We start from the raw sequence: 20,074 nt of genomic DNA, 5'->3' as shown, positions 1-20,074 counted from the left end.
AGAAAATTAACCATCACAAGTGGTGAGGTCAGAGTGCCAGTCAAGGAATCCTCACCTGGGAAAAATATGGAGATAGGGTTGCTGTGAGAAAATAGATCAGCAACCAGTAAGGGGTACTGTTCCATCTCTATGAACAAAGAAAATCAAGGATGAATGAGGAGACTGAGTGTACTCAATAAAACATTCTAGTCCCTTGCTCAATTTTTAGTCCTGAGCCACTTTTCAGACCCAGAATCCACTGACGGATGGAGAGACCACGTCCCAAGAAGGAAAAGCCATGCAACACCACAGAGAGTGCGCTCATGATGATTCTCCCTGTCCTTCCCCAGAGGTACCTATGGCCATTTACTTGGGCAAATTTATATGGGGGAAAATTCATCATGGTGTCATTGTTAGAGAGGATGCAAATGGGGACAAGGTATTAAATGGAGTGCTGGCCAAATCGGTTATACAGTGGGTCCACTTAATCTGCAGACTCACTGTGTGACTTCAGTAGTCTCCTTAAATATAATTACAAAGAATGCTTGGCAGTTGGCACATCCCCAACATTGAATCCCTGACCTTTGGGGATCCTCTGAAATTGCCCATCACCAAGTCAGGGCAATAAATCAAAAATAATAATCTGAGGGGAATGGCAGAGAAAGCATGCCAGAGAGGATATCCATCATTTCTCTCCTTCATTCACCATTTGAGTCCCTACAAAAGACAGACCCTGGAAGGTGATAGTGGACTATTGCAAACTCAACCGAGGAGTAGCCTCAATCTCAGCCATCTTCCCAGATGTGGTATATTTGCTACTGAGGACTAGTATGTGGTCTTAGCTACATGGTTTGCAGCCACTGATCTGGTGGATGCATTCTTTTCCACCTCTAATACACAAAAGGATCAGAAACAGCTTGCGTGTACTTTGAATGGAAATGGTATATGGTTTTCCCCAGGGTTCTGCTAACTCTCTTGAATTCTGTCATAATATAGTTGTAAAACATGCAGACAATCTAGATATCCCACAGAACATCACACTGGTCCACTGTATCAATGACACCATGGTAAATGGATCAGATAACCAAGAAGTTACTAGCAAGTTGGAGCCTTAGAAAGACATGTACAGTCTTGAGGGTGAAAGATAATCACTGCAAAAATGCAGGGGACCCATTATACCAGTATCATTTATAGAAACCTAGTGATCTAGGAGAGGGATCAGAAAGCTATGGCTGCACAGAATATCCCCTATAACCAGCTGACAGGAAGAAAACTCCTGAGCATGGTTCATAAATAGATCAGCTCACTGTGTAATTGCAGGTCAAAAATGAATAATGACTCCACTATAATTCATCAAGGTTTGCCTCATAAGGTAGCCCTCAGCTTTAAGCTCTTTTTGGGGATAGCCTTGACTGAAAGAAACTGCTTCACACAAGCATTCTTCCATCCAAGGGCAGCCTACACCCAGTGATCAACATGAGGATATAAAGAGCCATCCCCCTCAATGTCCTAGCTCCAGAGCTCCCAGGAGGGTCAGCTGAGACCTTCATGAGGACTGTATCACAACGCAACTTCTCCCTCTGCCCAACTCTGCTTTCTTCCTCTCCCTTCCACAGATGTGGATCCCTAGAGCCCTCTCTAATAAATGCCCCACAGGCTAATCTCCATCTGAAAGTCAGGTTCCTGCAGAACCCAAACTATAACACTCCCTACTCAACCAAACACACACACACACACACACAAACACACACACACACACACTCATCCTCCCCTTTGATTACTCTATACTTGAGGACAGTAAAGCATGCCCTGGAGATGTTATGGTAAATTTGAAAGGCTTGGAAATAACCTCTATCTTCAGAAGGTGGCCTCAGGAGTTTGTTGTTCCCCTAAGGGCAGCTCTGCTCAATTCGGTTGCCATTGTGATTTCTGTATTGAGAGGGAGGTCACAGTGCAAACTCTCTTGAGGGGTCCGGTTGGAATGAACACACTGTAGCTTCCTCAGCCCAGCAAGGACCCAAAGGAGTCCAGGAGAGCAGAGGCAAACTCATGAGAAGCCAACAGAGTTTCCCCGACCAGGAGAGTTCCTGCCACAGTGAATCTGGGCATCTCTGCCTTCTGCAGAACAGAGAACAACTGAAGGATGCTGAGAGACAGAGGGTGAGGAATAGGGATGTGAGGGCATATCAGAAAACATTTTCCCTCTGGAATCTAGAGCAATCTGCCTATCTGCTTTTTCCTCCTTCCTCCCAACCCCTCTTGCTATCTCTGGCTAGAAGGTCAAAGATCAGCTTTGATGGATAGATAAACTTAACCAATTTTGAAAAGGGGTTCAGGAGGGAGAAAAGATTTTTTAAAACCAGAAAGGGTGAAAAGATATCTGGATATGGACAGTGAACACCAGCATGCTGGCTGCCCACTGACCATCCACCTGACCTGGGTACTTATTTCAGCCTCCTTTTATCTCCTTTAGCTCCAAAAATCACATGGACACAGTATATCAGAGTTCAGCCTAACATATAAGTCTGGCTTTGTATTTTATGATCACCCTATTTGATCCCTATGCCAGTATGTTATTATACCATGATTTGGGAGGAGGGTATTTATTTATTTATTGAGAGAGAGAGAGAGAGAGAGAGAGAGAGAGAGAGAGAATGAGCAGAGGTGAGGCAGAGAGAGAGGGAGAGAGAGAGAATCCCAAACAGTCTCCATGCTCAGCACAGAGCCCAAAGTGGGGCTCGATCCCAAGAGAGTGAGATTATGACTGAGCTATGATCAAGAGCTGGACACTCAACCATCTGAGCCACCCAGGTGCCCTATACCATGGTTTTTAAGGAATCAGATTCCCAATAAGTAGATATGGGGAGTTTAGTGGAAAAGCTACATACATACACAAAAGTCGCCCTCCCTAACACATCCCACGCTTTGAGAATGATTCCCTCAGATTCTCACTTCCAAAGCTTCTTTCTAGTTTGCCACGGACTCAGCCCAGATGAGACACAGTGGTACCCAACATTACTTGATCCCTTTAAATCTTCATCTCACTCTCTCCAGGTATCCCCTTCATAAATAACTTATTTTTGCTGATGCATATTTTACAAACTGTAATTATATGTTCTATTTGCTCTTTAGAATATCTAAAATCACTCAATGCACAAGTAATAGAGGTCAAGTACACCCCCCACCTGTGCTTCCAAGTCCATTGCACTTTCTACCACACCCTTGACTTAATATACACACAGTGCCCCAGCCATCCAAGACCAAATTCCCCATTTTTGTTGCCAATCACACATATGAGAATTTCCAAATTCTGCAATCTGTTTAACACAGAAAAAAAAGATATCCCACCATAACAGCAAAGGTCTGTTTTTAACATGAGGTGAGAAACATTTAAGGAAACAAAATGTGTGGGATGTGTATGTGTTAAAATAGAAAATGATGAAATTGGAAAAAAAATTGATCCTGTGCATGATTGTTTCAGACATATTTTATAGCTTTATAAAAATATGAGAAGATGAAAAGTGGTTAATACTTAAATCTTGAGATTCAGAGTTAATCCTGAATTTGAAACCTATTTTTGGAAATTTACTTGATGTGTGAGTTTAGCAAATTATTTGATCTCTGAATCTGCTTCCTCATTAGAAAAAGGAAATAGGAATAATAATACCTTATGCCAGAGCACCTGGGTGGCTCAGTTGGTTGAGTGTCCAACTCTTGATTTTGGCTCAGGTCATGATCCCTGCATCGTGGGATCGAGCCCTGCATCAGGCTCTGCATTAAACATGGAGCCTGCTTGAGATTCTCTCCCCCTCTCCTTCTGCCTCTCCCCTACTTGCATGCTCTATCTTTCTCTCTCAGTCAAATAAAAAAAATAGCTTATGCCTCACAAGTTTGCAGTGAGGATTAAACAAAATTCTACCTGTATAAGATAAGTGTTTATTTACTGATTCACTCTCAGATTATTCAAAATATGGACAAATACACCATCTAAGAAAGCTTTGTAAATTCATATTAAGGTTAATCTGACCATAAAAGCATTAACGTGTGGGGACTAGTGTTGTTTTAGTATTCAGATTCATTACTTCTGAGAAAATGTACAAATACCTAGTTAGAGAAAAAGTCATTGGCACCAACAGTGATGGGGAAAAGACAATGGTATCAAATATTTACTCTGTCCCTGGAATCATTCTAAATGCTTTAAGCACATTTTTTAAATGAAAACATCATAAAAATATTTTGGGGAAAAATATTAGTATAGCTATTTACAAATAAGAAAACTGAAATGTAAAGATACTTCATTATTTGCCTGATACTAACCAGCTGCAAAGTGGGCATTTAATTGTTGTATGAACAAATGAATAAACAAATGGTGATTCTTTGAACTGCTATTTAAAAAATTCCTATCCAATGTGTCCATTCTCAATGTCTTGATGAATAATTTAAAACACTTTGTAGGTAGAGGCACCTGTGTGGCTCAGTCGGTTAAGTGTCCAACTTCACCTCAGGTCATGATTTCGCGGTCCATGAGTTCAAGCCCCACATCAGGCTCTGTGCTGACAGTTCAGAGCCTGAAGCCTCCTTCAGTTTCTGTGCCTCCTTCTCTCTCTACCCCTCCCCTGCTCTCATTCTATGTCTCTCTCTCTCTGTAAAAAATAAATAAACATTAAAAAATGTTTTTAAATAAATAAATAAATAAAACACTTTGTATGCATGAGGATATGTGAGTTTATGTTGTTCATGGTAACAAAGATTTAGAGGACATTTAGTGAAACATAGTAAGTGTGCTGCTTTCATACAATGGAAAGAGTCAGAAGTAAAGGGCCAGAACATTGGTAGATCTCCAAAATTATACATAGATAGAAAAAGAAAGAATGAGATATATGCCACAGTATTATTGAAGTAATTGTTGAAGTAAGTGGAAGGAAAAATACCTAGGCAAAGCAATAATAGATATTTTTTAAGGATATCGATATAACTAAATAAATGGATGCTGGCATAGAAGGACATATGCTTGCTTAATGGTTGGATGTCCAGGATATGGGAACATGATCAGATTTAGGAAACTAGAAGAAAAATAGGTAAAAAGTAAATTTAAAAATAAGGATTTGTATGGACTGATAGTGATAGGTTGACATTCACTAAGGAACATGAGCTTCTAAATAAGTACTGCTAAAGATAAACGAAGCACGACAACAAAACTTTGCTGGCCTAGGTTCATTATTCCTCTGATTTCCCTGTTGAATATTTCATCAACCCCCTTTTTTTGGCAAGTAGTTTCAAAGGTAAAGCTCAGAATGACATAACTGAGCATTTGTTTTGATACAGAGAAAAATAAAACCATCTAATCGAAAATAACTCCACTCTACTTTTGTCAGTCTCTATCCCCTTATGTGGTTTATTTTTCTTCATAGAATGTAGAACTATCTGATGATATTGATAGATGATGATGATGATGATGATGATGATGATGATGATGATGAAGATAGATAGATAGATTCTTTATTAAAATGGAAGATCTAAAAGCCAGTCTGTCTCTGCCTTTTTCACAGTGGTGTCCCTATTCCCAGAAGAGCACTTTACACAAAGTAGGTGCTCAATAGGCAAATATGTTTAAGATTTAATATTAAGCTGAATTAGGAAAGTTAAACTCTGTTCCCGAAAGAAAATTCTTGTTCCCAAAGTCCATGCTATCAATACCAGAAGTGTGTGAAATCTGAAAGCTGAGAGGGGAGGGCAGCATCAGGGACCACAAAGTTGACAAGTTGCCAACATGGTAGCTAATCATGACCTTATGGGTGAAAAGTAAGCATAGGAAGAAACATATTTACTGGCTTGTTATGAAAGCAATTTGTGTGAAATGGTAAGATGTTCTTTGTTTTAGCTGGCTTCATGATCATGGAAAGAGTCAACCAAACCAGCAGTGTTTCTGAGTTCATCCTCCTGGGACTCTCCTCCCAGCCTGAAGACCAGAAGCCACTCTTTATCCTCTTCCTCACCATGTACCTGGTCACCATAACAGGGAACCTGCTCATCATCCTCGCCATCCACTCTGACCCCCAGCTCCAGACCCCCATGTATTTCTTCCTGAGTTTCCTGTCCTTCACTGACATTTGCTTTACAACAACCATTGTCCCCAGGATGCTAGTGAACTTCCTGTCAGAAAAGACCATCTCCTATGCTGAGTGTCTGACACAGATGTATTTTATTTATGCTCTGGGCAACACTGACAGCTTCCTCCTGGTGGTCATGGCCTTTGACTGCTATGTGGCCATCTGTGACCCCTTCCACTATGTCACCACCATGAACCACCACCACTGTGTCCTGCTGGTGGCCTTTTCCTGCTCATTTCCTCACTTCCACTCACTCCTACACACACTGCTACTGAATCGTCTCACCTTCTGTGACAACAATGTTATCCATCACTTCCTCTGTGACATCAACCCTCTGCTGAAATTGTCCTGCTCCTCCACATTTCTCAATGAAATCTTGATAATGTCAGAAGGTTCTGTTGTTTTGGTGACCCCCTTTGTGTGCATCACCTTCTCTTATATACGAATCCTCATCACAGTTCTCAAGATCCCCTCAGCTGCTGGGAAACGCAAAGCCTTCTCCACCTGTGGCTCTCACCTCACTGTGGTAACCCTCTTTTATGGAAGCATCTTCTACGTCTATTTACAGCCCCTGTCCAACTACACTGTGAGAGATCGTGTGGCAACACTTGTCTACACAGTTCTTACCTCCATGCTGAACCCTTTTATCTATAGCCTGAGAAACAAAGACCTGAAACAGGGCCTGAGGAAACTGATGGGTGGGAGGAAGTCCTAGCCAGAACCTCTGGGAGCATGTTCATGAGTGTCTCTTCTCCTTTGGACCCTGTTTCTGCTGGTCAGCAGGGATAATTCATATGTGTCATGGATGTTGGATTGTATCCATTTCTTTGCATATGCAACCATCTTCCATTGAGATCATTATGATTCAATAATTGGCTCAAGGTCCACCAAAATCTTGGCTTCCAGTTTTCACATTTCTACCTCTCTCTACTTCCTCTTCTCCAGGAAACCATCTTTTTTCATTCCCTTTAAGTACAGTTGAAACCTGTTTCCACATAAATTCCTGGAACTAATTCATATCGGCTCAAGGACTTTGATTCCCTTAGTATCCTTCTTACTTTAATGAACTTCTGTAATCACTTTTGCTAGCTTTTTGAAAATAATTACAGTAATTTAGGGAGAGAAAGAGAGAGAGATACAGAGATAGATTGAAAATTTCATCAATTGGAAACTTTCACCAAAACAAAGAATGTGTCTGGCCCATCAGTTTATGCAGGGATTTTGCTCTTCCTTCTTCTCTATCATTGACAGCAGGATATTCCAGAATATTCTGGGCTCTGTAGGAACACAGGCCCATCTCTTAGCCCTGATTAGCTAAATGACTTAGTAGTTCAGCACACAACTGAACCAATGATCAGGCCAGCATGCAGCGGGGAGTTGCCTCTGGGTCTTTACCCTGGTCATCTGTTGTCTGTCCCTCATAGGCACTCACTCCCCTTGAGCCCTCTCTTAGCTTCAACTCCTCTTACAGACCCCTCTATTTCTACCATCACTACCCCTCTGAAATCTGCCTGGTTCTCAAGGAAAGATTTGTTGTATGTACTTAGAATTATCTTCCATATTTTTTGAAGAGAGAGTTAAAACCCATATATGAACGTTGAAGGCAGATATAACTAGGAGATTCCAGAAACAAACATAGAGGCTCTGGGATGTAGAGTCATCCAGTGCTACAGGCAATGACTTGATTCTGTTTACTTTTCTTTTCATTCTTTATTCTCTATTATTCTTTCAGGGATTGTAGACACTGCAGCATTTTGTATCTTAATATTTTTGCCACTTACTGTTCTATATCATTTCCAAAGATATTACTCAGCAGGTCTCACATGGGGGCCTGTGAACCTGGATTTTAATAAGCACCCCATAGAGAAAACTAACTTGGCCTTATGTGAGCAGCTGAATGTTTGAAAATTTCCGATCTTTCATTGTCTTGATGTTTGTATTTCTAAGACTCATGTCCGATAGTAATAGTATATCAAGTTATCAAGCTACATGTACACAGACACTCATTGATTACAGCATTGTTTGTAATAGTGAAAAATTAGAAACAACCTAAATGCCCATCAATAGGAGAATAGACAAATAATGGTTCAATTTTCCCATAGAAAGAAATAATATATAGTAATTATAAGTAATAAGGTGTATCTCTACCACTGCCCTGAATAGCCATTATGAGTGAAGTTGCAAAATAAAATGCTTAAGAATAAACCCATTTTGGGGGTCCTGGGTGACTCGGTCGGCTAAGCATCTAACTTTGGTTCAGGTCACGATCACACAGTTTGTGAGTTTGAGCCCCGCATTGAGCTTTGTGCTGACAGCTCAGAGCCTGGAGCCTGTTTCGAATTCTGTGTTTCCCTCTCTCTTTCTGCCCCTCCCCAGCTTGTGCTATCTCTCTCTCTCTCTCAAAAATAAATAAGTTAACATTTAAAAACAAGAATAGGGGCGCCTGGGTGGCGCAGTCGGTTAAGCGTCCGACTTCAGCCAGGTCACGATCTCGCGGTCCGGGAGTTCGAGCCCCGCGTCGGGCTCTGGGCTGATGGCTCAGAGCCTGGAGCCTGTTTCCGATTCTGTGTCTCCCTCTCTCTCTGCCCCTCCCCCGTTCATGCTCTGTCTCTCTCTGTCCCAAAAATAAAAATATAAAACGTTGAAAAAAAAAAATTTTAAAAACAAGAATAAACCCATTTAAAAAAAAAAGAATAAGCCTAACAATAAATAAAATGCTGAATCATTAATCTGTATTTTAAATGTGTATGTGTGTATGATGAATAAGTGAGATTATATATTCAGTAAGAAAATCTCCCACTGAAAATTGTTAATTCCTGCTTCAGATTCTGTGTCTCCTTCTGTCTCTGCTCCTCCCCTGCTTGTGCTTTCTCTCTCTATCAAAAATAAATGAACATTAAAAAAAAATTTTTTTTAAGGGGCACCTGGGTGGCACCTGGGTCGGTTAAGTGTCTGATTAGCTCAGGTCATGATCTCATGGCTCGTGAGTTAGAGCCCCACATCAGGCTCTGTGCTGACAGCTCAGAGCCTGGAGCCTGCTTCAGTTTCTGTGTCTCCTCTCTCTGCTCCTCTTCTCGTTCTCTCTCTCTCTCTCACTCTTAAAAATAAATAAACATTTTAAAAATTTAAAGAAATTTGTTAATTCTAGGAGAGGACATGGAATAGGGAAGAAAGAGATAATGTTTGCTTTTTAGTTTGTATATATCTGTAATATTGGAAGTTGTTAAAATGGTGCACATATTTTTTGTAGATTAAAACTACTAATCCCTAAGGAAAGTGTAACATAATCTATTGCTCTGTTTTTCATAGCATTTACTTTTGTTTAAACAGAAATAATATCATGCCATGGTAGGAAAGGGTTGATATAAAGGAGGTCAGATCACCCTCCATTTAATGTCCTAATTCTTATGTTGGAGAAGCCGATAAAGGAGAACATTCTACGTGTGCAGCAATCTCACCTCCACACAACCATAGTTTTCTTTTATTACTATCAACACTCTGGTGTTGGAAGAGAAAATTCTGATCATTTTTTTCTCCAAGAATGGGCATAGCCATAGATAGGCCTTTGACCATGGTCCTTTGTCCCTTGAATAAGTCTGGGTGAGGTCCAATGATTTGCATTTCTAACAAGTCCCCAGCTAATGCTGATGTGTGGATTTAGAAACAATACTTTGAGAATCACTAGGCTACCAGATATCAAGACCTCCTATAGATCTATGATAACTAAAACTATATGGATATTTCTGAAAGTCTAGACGAACAAGACAAATGCCATAAATCGAGAGCCCAGAAACATATCCATAGATTAGTGTATACTTGATTTAGGAATGAGGCATTGGAGAGCATATTTTCATAAATGGAGCTAAGACAGTTAGGAATTCACACAGAAAAATGAAATTGGATCCCTATTACACACCATATGCAAAAACTAAACTTACCTGTGAATTGAATTCTAAACTTAAATATAAAAATTAAAACTATACCTTTAAATAAAAGAATTAGGAGAATATCTTTGTCTTCTTGAAGTGGAAAAATATTTCTTAAACAAGACGTAGACAGAAAGCACTAACCATAAAAGAAAGAATAGCAAATTGGACGTGTTAAAGTTAAATACTAATTTATGTCTGTTTGTCAGAAGACATTATAGAGTAAAAAGACAAAATGGTCAAAGATATTTGAAATTCATAAAACCAACAAAACACCCAAACTAAGAATACATAAAGATCCCAGGCAATCAAGAAGGAAAAGAAAGTGATGGAGGAAACTATGGAAAGGAATTAAGCTTTTCACACACACACACACACACACACACACACACACACACACGCACAAGTGGCCAATAATTACATGAAAAGATGCTGAGTTTAATTCAAATTCAAATTGAATCATAATGGGAACCCACTCACACCTCCTAGATAAACAAAATTAGAATTCAGAAGTTAAATATCAAGGGTTAGAATAAAAAGTGGAAGAGTAGATCATTATTCTGCTAGTGGGAGTATTAATTGGTACAACCAATTTGGAAAACAATTTGTTGTTACATAACATAGTAAAGATACGCAATTTGTTAATTCCATTCTTGGGTATATATTCCAGAGAAACACATGTACATGTCCAACAAGAGACATGAATAAAAACATTTAATACAGGAATTAAACTTATGAAGCCCTAGGGGTGCCTAGGTGTGTCAGTTAAGCGTCTGACTTTGGCTCAGGTCATGATCTCACAGTTTGTGAGTTTGAGCCCCACTTCGGGCATTGCACTGAAAGATAAAAATCATATGATCCTCTCAATAGTCACAGAAAAATCATTTGACAAAATGCAACCCCCTTCACGACAAAAACTCAATAAATTGTATATAAAATGAATATACATCAACATAATAAAGGCCATATATGACAAGTCTACAGCTAACATCATATTCAATGGTCAAAGGTTGAAATCTTTTCCACCAGAAACAGCAATGCTACAGGAAACACAATGACACTAAATTCATGTCTTTCAATAATCACTCTAAATGTAAGTGGACTAAATGCTCCAATCAAAATGCATGGGGTATCAGAATGGATTAAAAAAAAAATCTATACGCTGCCTACAAGAGACTCATTTTAGACCTAAAGACACCTGCAGATTGAAAGTAAGGAAATGGAGAACCATCTAACATGCTAATGGATGTCAAAAGAAAGCTGGAGTAGCCATACTTATATCAGAAAAACCAGCTTTTAAAACAAAGGTTGTAACAAGAAAGGAGGGCATTATATCATAATTAAGGGGTCTATCCACCAAGAAGATCTAAAAATTGTAAATATTTTGAGCGCCTGTGTGGCTCAGTCTCTTAATTGTCCAAATTTGGCCCAGGTCATGATCTCACAGTTTGTGGGTTCAAGCCCTATATTGGTCTGTGATGATAGGTCAAAGCCTGGAGTCTGCTTCAGATTCTGTGTCTTCCTCTCTCTGCCTCTCCCCCGCTCACACTCTGTCTCTCTTTCAAAAATAAATAAACATTTAAAAAAATATTTAAAATTTTTTTAATTGTAAATATTTATGCCCCCAACTTGAAAGAGCCCAAATATATAAATAAATTAATCACAAATATAAAGAAACTCATTAATAATAATGCCATAATAGTAGGGGACTTCAACACCCACTCAGCAATGGACAGACCATCTAAGCAGAAAATCAACAAGGAAACAATGGCTTTGAATGACACTGGACCACATGGACTTAACAGATATATTGAGAACATTTCATCCTAAAACAGCAGAACACACATTCTTCTCATGGGCACATGGGTCATTCTCCAAAATAGATCACATACTGGTCACAAATCAGCCCTCAATAGGTACAAAAAGATCAATATCATACCATGCATATTTTCAGACCACAACGCTATGAAACTTGAAATAAACTACAAAGAAAAATTTGGAAAGACCATGAATACTTGGAAATTAAAGAACATCCTATGAAAATAATTAATGGGTTAACCAAGAAATTAAAGGAGAAATTAAAAAATACATGGGAGCCAATGAAAATGAAAACACAACAGTCCAAAACCTCTGAAATGCAGCAAACACAGTCATAAGAGGGAAGTATATAGCAATCCAGGCCTTCCTAAAGAAGGAAGAAAGGTCTCAAATACACAACCTAATCTTACACCTAAAGGAGCTGGAAAAAGAACAACAAATAAAACCTAAAACCAGAAGAAGAAGGGAAATAATGAATATTAGAGCAGAAATCAATGATATCCATACAAAACAAAAAAACAGAACAGATCAATGAAACCAGAAATTTATTCTTTGAAACAATTAACAAAATTGATTGATTTTGTTAGATTGATCAAAGAGAATAAAGAAAGGACCCAAATAAATAAAATCAAGAATGAAAGAGGAGAGATCACAACCAACACTGCAGAAACACAAACAATTATAAGAGAAAATTATGAGCAATTATATTGCAACAAATTGGGCAATCTGGAAGAAATGGACACATTCCTTGAAATATATAAGCTACCAAAATTGAAACAGGAAGAAATAGAAATTTTTAACAGACCCATAACCAGTAAAGAAATTGAATCAATAAATTGATTCAAAAATTCCCCAACAAACATGATTCCAGGGCCAGATGACTTTCCAGGGGAATTATACCAAACATTTAAAGATGAGTTAGTATTTATTCTTTTGGAGCTGTTCCAAAAAATTGAAATGGAAAGACAATTTCCAAACTCATTCTATGAGGCCAGCATTACCTTGATTCCAAAACCAGCTAGAGACCTCACTAACAAGGAGAATTACAAATCAATCCCCCTGATGAACATGGATGCAAAAATTCTCAACAAGATACTAGCAAACCAAATATAACAATGCATTAAAAGAATTATTCACCACAATCAAGTGGGATTTATTCCTGGGCTTCAGGGGAGGTTCAGTATCCACAAATCAATCAATGTAATACATCACATTAATAAAAGGGTAAGACCTATATGATCCTCTCAATAGATGAAGAAAAATATTTGACAAAACATAGTATCCTTTCTTCATAAAAACACTCAAGAAAGTAGGGATAGAAGGAATATACCTCAAGATCATAAAGGCCATATACAAAAGACCCACAGCTAATATTGTCCTCAATGGGGAAACACTGAGAGCTTTCCCCTTAAGATCAGGAACATGACAGGGATGTCCACTCTTACCACTGTTGTTCAACATGGTGTTGGAAGTTCTAGCCTCAACAATCAGACAACAAAAATAAATAAAAGCATCCAAAATGGAAAGGAAGAAGCCAAACTTTCACTGTTTGCAGACAACATGATACTCTATGGGGAAAAGCCAAAAGACTCCACCAAAAAACAGCTAGAACTGATACATTAATTCAGCAAAGTCACAAGATATGAAATCAATGTACAGAAATCAGTTGCATTTCTATACACCAATAATAAAGAAGCAGAAAAAGAAATCAAGGAATCGATCCCATTTACAATTGTATCAACATCTATAAAATACCTAGGAATAAAACCTAACCAAAGAGGTAAAAGATCTGTACACTGAAAACTATAGAAAGCTCATGAAAGAAATTGAAGAAGACAGAAAGAAATGGAGAAGCATTCAATACTCGTGGATTGGAAAAACAAATATTGTTAAAATGTCAATACTACCCAAAGTAATCTACACTTACAATGTAATCCTATCAAAATAACAACAGCATTCTTCACAAGGCTAGAACAAATAATTCTAAAATTTGTATGGAATCAGAAAAGATCCCAAATAGCCAAAGTAATGTTGAAAAAGAAAACCAAAGCTGGAGGCATCACATTTCTGGACGTCAAGCTGTATTACAAAGCTGTAATCATCAAGACAGTATGGTACTGACACAAAAACAGCTGAAAGCAAATGGTGTTGGGAAAACTGGACAGCAACATGCAGAAGAATGAAACTGGGCCACTTTCTTACACCATACACAAAAATAAATTCAAAATGGATGAAAGACCTAAATGTGAGACAGGAAACCATCAAAATCCTGGAGAAGACCACAGGCAGTAACCTTGGCCACAGCAACTTCTTGCTAGACATGTCTCTGGAGGCAAGAGAAATAAAAACAAAAATGAACTATTGAGACACCATTAAGATAAAAAGCTTCTGCAGAGAGAAGGAAACAACCAACAAAACTGAAAGGCAACTGATAGAATGGGAGAAGATATTTGCAAACGACATATTAGATAAAGTGTTGTATCTAAAATCTATAAAGAACTTATCAAATACAACATCCCCCCAAAAAATAATAATATAGTGAAGAAATGGGCAGAAGACATGAATAGACACTTGTCTGAAGAAGACATCCCAATGGCCAACAGACACATGTAAAGATGTTCCACATCACTCACCATCAGAGAAATACAAATCAAAACCACAATGAGATACCAAGTTGCACCTGTCAGAATGGCTAAAATTAATAACTGTAGATAAACAGATGTTGGTGAGGATGCAGAGAAAGGGGAACCCTCTTGCACTGTTGGTAGGAATGCAAACTGGTGAAGCCATTCTGGAGAGCAGTATGGAGGCTCCTCAAAAAACTAAAAATAGAACTACCCTACAACCCAGCAATTGCACTACTAGGTATTTACCCATTGGATACAAAAATACAAACTCCAAGAGGTACATGCACCCCAATGTTTATAGCAACATTATCAACAATAGCCAAACTATGGAGAGAGCCCAAATGTCCATTGACTGATGAATGGATAAAGAAGATGTGGTATATACATATAATGGAATATTACTCAGCCATCAAAAAAATAAATCTTGCCATTTGCAATGACATGGTTGGAGCTAGAATCTATTATGCTAAGTGAAATAAATCAATCATAAATACAAATATATGATTTCATTCATATACATAATTTAAGAAATAAAACAGATGAGGGGCGCCTGGGTGGCGCAGTCGGTTAAGCGTCCGACTTCAGCCAGGTCACGATCTCGCGGTCCGTGAGTTCGAGCCCCGCGTCAGGCTCTGGGCTGATGGCTCAGAGCCTGGAGCCTGTTTCCGATTCTGTGTCTCCCTCTCTCTCTGCCCCTCCCCCATTCATGCTCTGTCTCTCTCTGTCCCCAAAATAAATAAACGTTGAAAAAAAAAAAGAAATAAAACAGATGAATATATGGGAGGGGGAAGATAAGAAAAGGAAATAAACCACAAGAGACTCTTTTTTAATTTTTTTATGTTTATTTATTTTTGAGAGACAGAGAGAGCACAATCAGGGAGGGACAGAGAGAAGGAGGCACAGAATCCAGCAGGCTCCAGGCCCTACACTGACAGCAGCTAGCCCAATGCAGGGCTCAAACTCATGAACTGTGAGATCATGACCTGAAGCAAAGTCAGACACTTTACTGACTGAGCCACCCAGGTGCCCCCACAAGAGACTCTTAATAATACAGAACAAACTGAAGGTTGGTGGAGGGAGGTGGGTGAGGGAGGGGTGGGCTGGATGAGTGATGGGTATTAAGAAGGTCACTTGTGATGAGCACTGGGTGTTGTATGTAAGTGATGAATCACTGAATTCTACTCCTGAAACTAACATTACACTGTATGCTAACTAAAATATAAAGAAGAAGGAGGAGAAGGAGGAGGGGGGGAGGAGTAGAAGAAGAAGAAAAGGAACTGAAAGGGAGGGAGGGAGGGAGGAAGGGAGGGAAGAAAGAAAGGAGGAAGGAAGGAAAGGGAGGGAGAGAGGGAGGAGTGGGGAGGGGGAGGGAGGGAGGGAGGGAGGAAGAAGAAAGAATGAGAAAAAGTTGAATGAATGATTAGAAAGGACAGCCACATGACTAGTAAGAGGAGGAGGCAGGAGTAAAAATCCAGGACTTTCTATCTCTGTAGTACCTACTCTAATACATAGATTAAAGCTGAAAAATTAACCTTGAGGCTAAGGAAGCAGACACACACATGTATTGCGACAACAGCAAAATGTGTTTCATTTCCTACATCTTGTTATGGATAGTGTTCACCAGGACATACAATAATTTGTCTATAAAATTCCAAAGGAAATTTTCTATCTGGTTTCAATGCCAGGATGAGTCATTATCCTCATTTTTCAGATGAAAACTGAGGCTCTATTATGCAGGCTAAGTAATTTGTTAAAAGCAACTAACTTACTGGCAAGGCCAGCAATCTGTTAAAATCTTTCTTCTGGGGCGCCTGGGTGGCTCAGTCAGTTGAGCCTCCGGCTTTGGCTCAGGTCATGATCTTGTAGTTCATGGGTTTGAGCGCCACATCCGGCTCTGTGCTGACAGTTCAGAGCCTGGAGCCTGCTTCAGATTCTGTGTCTCCCTCTCTCTCTGTCCCTCCCCCACTCATTCTCTCTCTCTCTCTCTCTCTCTCTCTCTCTCTCTCTCAAATAAATAAACATTAAAAAAAATGTTTTAATCTTCTTTCTTCAACACTAACCCTTAAAAGACTGCTCTGAGCCTAAACTCTGAAAACACATATACTATTTTTCCAAAGTCCCTTAGCTAAATATGACAACGACCATTGCATACCCTGTGCTTTAAACATACATCAACCGACATTAAACTAATCCCACACAGGAAAAAAAATAATCGGATCCACATGCCTGCCAAGACACTGGAACACACATACATACCACTGATCTACCCCCACTGAATCCCCTGGAAACTGCCACCTCCCTGTTCTAGAATATACCTCGGTCCACACCTGCATCCCCAAACATAAAAATATTCACCCACATAAATATTTGTCCACCCCTGATAACCCCGAGTTGGGGAGACTAAAGCACACCCTTGAGATGTTGCAGTGAGGTTAAGTGGCTCTGGGATGAGCCCCACATCAAAACAGAAAGCCTCAGGTCTCCCCTGTCCCCTTGAGTCAGCCATGCTAGGTGTGATTTCCAGTCTGCTTGCTCTGCCTAGAGCAATCACAGGACCAGCTCCCTTGAGAGGTCATCACACCACAACTCCTTCAGCCTAACAAGGGCCCCCGAGGCCAGCAGAGCAGAGCTGACTCAGGAGACGCTCGCTGTCTGAGCTTCTGCCATCAAGACGGTCCTTGCCCCTTGAGTCAAGGCGTCCCTGCCTCCTGAAATGGGGAGCTGGGAAAGCAGCCGCATGCTGGGGGCCAGACTTGAGGGATTGGAGGCCAATGTGGGGAAACGTGCTATCCCTTCCAAGTAGCACATCAGCTCCCCCGCCTTTCCTGTTCCTCTCCTTGTTAATCAGCCCAGAGTGTCATGGGAGAAACATGAGGGGGCTGTGCTTGGCTGAGAAGCAGACTTGCAGCTGAGTAGCAGATGTGGTGCAGACCAGCTTCTGGAGAAAGTGGGAAGGCAAGAACAGCATCTGGATCTGGAGGTGAGCTTCGGTAAGCTGGCCACCCTCTTGGCTCCTCCAACTTCTGGCACTTACTTTTTCCTCCCTGAAGATTTCAAATATTGTGTGGATTAAGCAGTCATAGGGTCCATCTAAAACCTCCACCCAGCTTTTGGTTTTCAGTCCATCCAGTTTGACCTCTAGACCATCTACCCTATGTGCTTTGCTAGAAGCAAAACACAGGAAGGAAGGAAGGAAGGAAGGAAGGAAGGAAGGAAGGAAGGAAGGAAGGAAGGAAGGAAGGAAGGAAGGGAGAAAGAAAGAAAGAAAGAAAGAAAGAAAGAAAGAAAGAAAGAAAGAAAGAAAGAAAGAAAGAAAGAAAGAAAGAAAAGGAAACTATTGTATTCCCAGTCTTACACACTTACCCTGTGCTTTGAGAACTGTTCTTCCTGATTCTCAGATTCAAGACCTTCCTTTTTTCTAGTTATCAGAATAGGTGATCCTCTCACTTATGACCTGGATCACCCAACATCATTAATTAAACCTAATCTCCACTAATTTCTTATTTCCACAGGCAGTCTTTTCACAGATGGCTCACTTTTTAATATTGACCTGTGTTTAACAAACTGTTTTTGCAGCCATGGTATCTCATTTGCTATTCATAAAACATTAGGATTCAGCTCATGAGCAAGTGACAGAGGATAAATCAAGCCCCCATCTTTTGTCTTAACTCCAGGACACTGTCCAGCACCAACCACAACTCTCCATGCCAGACATGCCCCAGACATGCATGGCCAATTTTTTCCACCTGATTTTGGCCATTTAATCATAGATGTTCAAAATTTCAAATCCACCATCCATGTAACACAGAAAGATTGGTCACCTCTTCAGCCACTACAAGGATAGATTCTGAACATGGGAGAAGGAGGCTTATCAGTTAAGAGGGAAAGAAAGGGAGGTCACTTAGGAAATGACACAATGAGGAAAACAGTGCCTGTGTGTGATTGTGACAGACAGTATATATACGAGACGTGAGGAGGTGTAGCCTGAGGGTTAAGAGCATGAGCTCAGAGTGATTCAGCTTCGAGTTCAAATCCTGATTGCTACTCACTTACTTAGTGACCTTGAGCAAACCACTTCACTCTAAGCCTCAGGCTTCTGGTAACAACACAAACGTTGTGATCCCTCATCATGGGAATTTGTGAGGTGCTTAGCACAAGCTTGACACGTAGTACATATTCAATAATATTGGTTATTGTTTTTAACTTTAACTACTGGTTCACTCAGATCATTCAATGCCTAAACAAATCATCCTTCCATAAGATCTTACAAAATCATAAGGTTAGTCTGACAACTTGGCAGTGAGGGATATGATACTTCAAGCATGTGAGTTAATTGATTTTGAGGACAACCAGTCATAGCAGATAAGGGAAAGCAACAATGGGATTGATGATGATCAAGAGTTTCTCCTGGGGCGCCTGGGTGGCTCAGTCAGTTACGTGTCTGACTTCAGCTCAGGTCATGATCTCACCATCTGTGAGCTTGAGCCCCTCATCGGTCTCTGTGCTGACAGCTTGCATCCTGGAGCCTGCTTTGGATTCGGTGTATCCCTCTCTCTGCCCCTCCCCCACTCATGCCTCTGTCTCTCTCTTTCTCTCAAAAGTAAATAAACATTTAAAAAAATTTTTTAAAAGGTTTCTCCTGAGTGTTCACAATATGCTTGTCTCTCTTCTGTCTTCTCATTTCTCACTAAATTCTCATGAGCATGTGAATATTTGTGTCCAATATTATACATAGTGAATCTGAGGTATTAAAGATGTTTAGCAATTTACGATTGCATTGTAAGCATTTTTTTTAAAGATTTACTGTCTTAGCAAGTTTGGAATATGCAATGCAATGTTATAACTATAATCACCATGATGTACATGACATTATAGAATTGTTAATATCTGTACAGCATTTAACTGTTAAATGAATTAATATATTGATATTTCAACATTAAACAAATGAATATATTAATATAGAATAAGAATTTTTAATGCATGAAAATCTAATGTAAATGGGTCATTGAAAAGGTGTGAAAGAATATGCTGCTTCTAAAGAAATTATTTCAAACACTTTCATGATATAAGCATGTTCATTCCAGAGATTTTTATGGCAACAACGAATATATAAATAAACAATGTCTCAAACTTTGAGAACCTCTATGTAATATGTTCATTGATGAGATATAGATGAATATGCTGACTCCAAAAACTTGACTTAAAACTCTTTGTTTATTCAAGATCTCTCATTGCAGAAACTTTTGTAGTAGCAATAAATGGAGGCCACTTTGATATCCATCACCGGGTAATAGGATATGACTGAGAAAAAGCACATATATGTCAACAGTTAATATATATAATTAATATGTTTTGATAGGTATTTTTGCATACATATATGGTTTCTAAAGGTAAATTCTTCTATCCCTCCAGCCTTCAATTTAAGGCCCTTGTGATGCCCATGGATTTGGGAAGGAAGGACCACATCAAGAACCATGAGAATAATAAGCTCTCCCTACAGAGCAACTAATCGCAACCAGAGAAAAAACAGACTTGCTGGGTTCTCAGGATTTGGGCTCTGGACTTACAGTATGGTAAAAAAATAAACGTCTTGTATATAACTAGACTCAAGTCA

General features: G+C 39.5%; 1 protein-coding gene across 1 annotated transcript; it reads left to right on the top strand.

The window, feature by feature from the left end:
- The first annotated feature begins 5,813 nt into the window (after positions 1-5,813).
- Positions 5,814-6,912, top strand: LOC123592816 (olfactory receptor 1L8-like). The gene has a single exon (XM_045468196.1). It carries the CDS (start codon positions 5,845-5,847, stop codon positions 6,802-6,804), a length of 960 nt encoding a protein of 319 aa, XP_045324152.1. The 5' UTR covers positions 5,814-5,844; the 3' UTR covers positions 6,805-6,912.
- Positions 6,913-20,074: the final 13,162 nt, after the last annotated feature.

The sequence above is a fragment of the Leopardus geoffroyi genome, chromosome D4, assembly GCF_018350155.1.
Source record: "Leopardus geoffroyi isolate Oge1 chromosome D4, O.geoffroyi_Oge1_pat1.0, whole genome shotgun sequence".
Classification (NCBI taxonomy): Eukaryota; Metazoa; Chordata; class Mammalia; order Carnivora; family Felidae; genus Leopardus; species Leopardus geoffroyi.
The sequence above is the reverse complement of the archived record's forward strand: the minus strand, read 5'-3'. Positions and strand labels throughout refer to the sequence as shown.